The sequence below is a fragment of the Cricetulus griseus genome (genome assembly GCF_003668045.3).
Source record: "Cricetulus griseus strain 17A/GY chromosome 1 unlocalized genomic scaffold, alternate assembly CriGri-PICRH-1.0 chr1_0, whole genome shotgun sequence".
In the NCBI taxonomy this organism is placed as follows: domain Eukaryota; kingdom Metazoa; phylum Chordata; class Mammalia; order Rodentia; family Cricetidae; genus Cricetulus; species Cricetulus griseus.
The window spans coordinates 42,534,242-42,539,010 of NW_023276806.1; the positions used below are offsets into that span (position 1 = coordinate 42,534,242).

The window sequence follows — 4,769 nt, forward strand, 5'->3', positions numbered from 1 at the left end:
GTAGGAGGTTGCGAGCCTCTGCGGCTCCAGCGCCGGCTGCGGGGCGCCCAGGTGCCAAGAACTACGCTTTAAAACCGAACGAAACAAACAAAAACTTAAAAAAAAAAAAGTGCATTACTCGGTTACTATGGAGCCCATCTTGATTGGCTTCTTCTTGGGGCACGGAGTTGTTGAAGTTCAGAAATGGATTAATCCCCAGTTTGTAGAAACAGCTGGGGAGGGGGAGATGAGGCGATGGAGAAGCTGCTATTCATTATTTTTGGAAATCCTATAGACAGACTTATCAGGCATCAGGCCAGTGACTTCCACTGCCTGAGAGTGGACTGTCCGATTAGGGTGGGGAGACGTGGAGTTTCCTGAACTTTTCTGTCATAGAAATAATGACTTCAATGGTTCTAGGTTTGTTTGTTTGTTTGTCTTTAACTTCATTTTTATCACGTTGATACATTCCCAGGCAGTCTTTAAAGCACTCAATCAGTGTCGTATGTCCTTCCTCTAGGTGTTACTAGTTAAGTGAGAGAAGGCAATGTTGGGGTATGGGGCGAGGACGGGCATTAACAACATTGACTAAAATTGCCCATGAAAATCTAACAGTATGTATTTCTGGAAAGTCATGTAGTTAGAAGTTAGAAGAAAGTGTCATGCTACATTATCCCTAGCAGGGTTCTACGTGCATGCTTGTGTTGGCTAAACTCAAAATAGGCAATCAGTTCATGGAGAAACTTCTGGGATTTGTTGAAATCTCGTAGGAGGGATTCTCGATGAATACCATTAAACTTAATAAGTTTACTTGTGGGGGGTTGGGTGAGGCAGGGGAGCAAAAAAAAAAAAATTAAGAAGAAGAAGAAGAAGACTAGGCAGTTGCTTCACGGAGGCGCCTAGCTTTCCTGTTTACCGCGAGGCCTGGCGCCCACACCTCGCTGGGCCCTCCGCCCCGACCCTCAGCACACCTGCTTCTAGGGAGTTATTAATAGAGCCCAGAAGACTTACTTTGTTAAATGACCCTCCCGCAAATCTACTTTCTTGCATGGTAATTAGGAGGTGGGCTGGTCTCTATGAGCTCTCTCTCTCTCTCTCTCTCTCTCTCTCTCTCTCTCTCTCTCTGTGTGTGTGTGTGTGTGTGTGCCTGTAGAGGGGGGAGGGCAGGCGAGTACATGTCAGCACTGCACTCAGAATTGGCAGTTGGGGCCTTCTGTGAGAAGAGGCCCTAGGGCTGGTGGTGACCAAGTGCCTGAGCTGGTGACCACTTACAGGAATCTCAGGGTTGGAAGCTGAAGGTGGCAATGCCAGGGGAAATGGTGAGGGGCTGAAAACTAGAAAGGGACAGTGTTTCCCATTCCAGCTTTGTGGATTTAGTGACCAGAGGGAAGTTTGCCCTCAGTTTTTTGTTGTTGTTGTTTTCTCCCTCTCTTTCTACTTCACCTCTCTCTCTCTCTCTCTCTCTCTCTCTCTCTCTCTTTCTCTCTCTCTCTCTCTCTCTCTCTCTGTGTGTGTGTGTCTTGCTCTCTCTTTCTAGTTTATTTTGTTTTGTTACTAGAAATGATAATTTGAGTTAAAAAATCCTCCCTATCCTCCGGCCAAGATTTCTTAAAACAAATCAACAACAAACTGGAGCAGTCCCTTGGCCAGAATGAATTATTCTAGTGTGCTGGGCCTTTCCCCTGATTCTCTTTTCTTTGTAACTTCTTTAAGGCTGCTGCTGTTTCGGAGGCCCTCTCCAGCCAAAGAAAAGCTACACAAAAAGCTTTGGATTGCTCACTGACGGAGCCTGCAGTAACTGAAGGACTGCTCAACCTCTCCCTCTAGCGTTCGTCTGGAGAAGTACCACCCCGGTCTCCTGGGGACACATTGCGGCTATGGTGTCCACCAGCGTCCCGGTGGTTAAGCCCCTTCGTAGCTCAGTCTCCGACTATGGCAACTATGATATTATCGTGCGACATTATAACTACACAGGCAAGTTGAACATCGGGGCAGAGAAGGACCATGGCATTAAGCTCACTTCAGTGGTCTTCATTCTCATTTGCTGCTTCATCATCCTAGAGAATATATTTGTCTTGCTAACTATTTGGAAAACCAAGAAGTTCCATCGGCCCATGTACTATTTCATCGGCAATCTGGCTCTCTCGGACCTGTTCGCAGGAGTGGCTTACATAGTTAACCTGCTGTTGTCTGGGGCCACCACCTACAAACTCACCCCCGCCCAGTGGTTTGTGCGGGAAGGGAGTATGTTTGTGGCTCTGGCTGCCTCGGTGTTCAGCCTCCTTGCCATTGCCATTGAGCGCTACATCACCATGCTGAAGATGAAACTACACAATGGGAGCAACAGCTCACGTTCCTTCCTGCTGATCAGCGCCTGCTGGGTCATCTCCCTCATCCTGGGTGGCCTGCCCATCATGGGCTGGAACTGCATCGGCTCGCTGTCCAGCTGCTCCACCGTGCTCCCACTCTACCACAAGCACTATATTCTCTTCTGCACCACCATCTTCACTCTGCTCCTGCTGTCCATCGTCATCCTCTACTGCAGGATCTACTCCTTGGTCAGGACTCGAAGCCGCCGCCTGACCTTCCGAAAGAACATTTCCAAGGCCAGCCGCAGTTCGGAGAAGTCGTTGGCCTTACTGAAGACTGTCATCATTGTCCTGAGTGTCTTCATTGCCTGCTGGGCCCCTCTCTTCATCCTACTGTTGCTGGATGTGGGCTGCAAGGCGAAGACCTGCAGCATCCTGTACAAAGCAGAGTACTTCCTGGTTCTGGCTGTGCTGAACTCAGGTACCAACCCCATCATTTACACGCTGACCAACAAGGAGATGCGCAGGGCCTTCATCCGGATCATATCCTGTTGCAAATGCCCCAACGGAGACTCCACTGGCAAATTCAAACGGCCCATCATCCCAGGAATGGAATTTAGCCGCAGCAAATCAGACAACTCCTCCCACCCTCAGAAGGATGATGGGGACAACCCAGAGACCATTATGTCCTCTGGAAATATCAACTCTTCCTCCTAAAACTGGAAGCTGTTGATACTGGGGAAGCATTCTGACTTGGTCACCCACTACCCCAGAACTTAAAAAATGGCTCCCGTTCCCCTTGCTGCCTAGAAGGAGCTCCCGGGAGCCTGAAAGCGGGAGGGAAGGGAGAGTGTGTGGCCTGGCGATGCCATGATGTAGGTAGGTAGTTCTTGTGAACAATACACTGGGAAGGGTGGAGATTAGGTCTGGCCTCCAGTGGGTTTCCTGCCCTCCCCCATACCCTGGAGCTTTGATTTTGCACTGAGCCAAAGGTCTAGCATTGTCAAGCTCCTGAAGGGATCATCTGACCCCTTCTCAAAGACTAAGGTCCTATGAGAAAGTGTCCCTGGAGTTTTGCGATGTGATCTTTCACTGTAAAGGCAAAGTGAGTATGTGTCCTTCAGCTTGGTAGGGTGGTATGCATGTCCCACTCTCCCGCCCCTTCTTACCTCCCCTCCCCTTCCCACCTCCTCTCCATATTCTCTAATTTTATATCTTAACTGTCTGTTCGTCAGAAGGAGGTTATACGGGGCTCTATTTCTTGATTGTCTGAAACTGACAGGCTGTTAACTCGGAAGGCTATTTGCTGAGGCCAAAGTGTCCATGTACGATGCGTCAAGTTGTTGGTGATTTGCTAGGCTGTCTTTAGTATGAAAATGTTTTCTTTATTCCTCACAGGAATGCCTTATTCCCATTACAATCACAATGGATATGTGTTTGTAATGGAAATAACGAAGTCTACTTTATCTGAATTATACCAGCCATGATCTTAGGTGTGTTCTCTATTCCTCATGCATTCCTTATTCCCATTACAACTACAATGGACATGTGTTTGTAATGGGAATAATGAAGTCTACTTTATTTGAATTATGTCAGGTAGGATTGTAGAAGAAACAGGAGAAAAACAGAATACGGTGAACTGCGGGATTAACTTTCAGAAACCAAGAGTGACTTCTTGATGTCTTTCCTCTAACAAACACAATGTTTTTGGCACTTTTATTGATTATTTCAGAGTGTTGTGTGATCCATTTCAAACAACTGGGGGATGGTTGTATCTTGTTTAAAATACAATTTATGATTTTTGAATGTATTTGCTTCTTTGAGGCCATCTTATTGAGAGTTTTTTCCTAACCTGTGTTAACACCATTGAATGTGTAGTCCTTAAAAAAGTGTCACCCTTTTGTACCCGAAAAGCATTACTTTAACTGACAGGGGGCATCAGGAATTCTTCATTTCGGCTGTCATTAGATATTGATGGAGGGTGTAAATGTTACAGAGAATAAAAATATATTACTGTCTCTTTAGTATGGTTTTCAGTGCAATTAAACAAAGAAATGTCTTTTTAAAAATAGTATTTAATAGGTTTCTGACTTTTGTGGATCATTTTGCACATAGCTTTATCAACTTTTAAACATTAATAAACTGATTTTTTTAAAGATCCTTTTGTGAAGAGAACTTTTTTAAAAAGTCATTCACGGAGATATCTGTTGATTGTGTGGTTCTTGGAGTTAAAGTTAAGAGCAAATTTGTGGTACTCTTTAAAAGCTTTTACCTTGATAAGCTACGTAGGGTATGGAAAATGTGGTTTGTTTAGAAACCACTCTAGCTTTTTCAGGAAGAGAAACTTCAATAAACTAACATTAAAGACATGTAGAGAATAAGAGAAAAACCATCAACCTTTTAAAGACCACAGCAAACAAATTAACTATTTGGATTTCAGAGTCCATTGAGGCTAGATAAAACTAAGTGTGATAATTACAC

General features: G+C 45.2%; 1 protein-coding gene across 1 annotated transcript; it reads left to right on the forward strand.

The window, feature by feature from the left end:
- Positions 1-1,821: 1,821 nt before the first annotated feature.
- S1pr1 (sphingosine-1-phosphate receptor 1) lies at positions 1,822-4,446 on the forward strand. The gene has a single exon (XM_035451929.1). The coding sequence runs from the start codon at positions 1,857-1,859 to the stop codon at positions 3,003-3,005; it is 1,149 nt and encodes a 382-aa protein (XP_035307820.1). The 5' UTR covers positions 1,822-1,856; the 3' UTR covers positions 3,006-4,446.
- The last annotated feature ends 323 nt before the right edge of the window (positions 4,447-4,769 follow it).

Bases quoted from the DNA above. Each gene is read 5' to 3' on its own strand.
- S1pr1 (XM_035451929.1), top strand. From the start codon at position 1,857: ATGGTGTCCACCAGCGTCCCGGTGGTTAAGCCCCTTCGTAGCTCAGTC.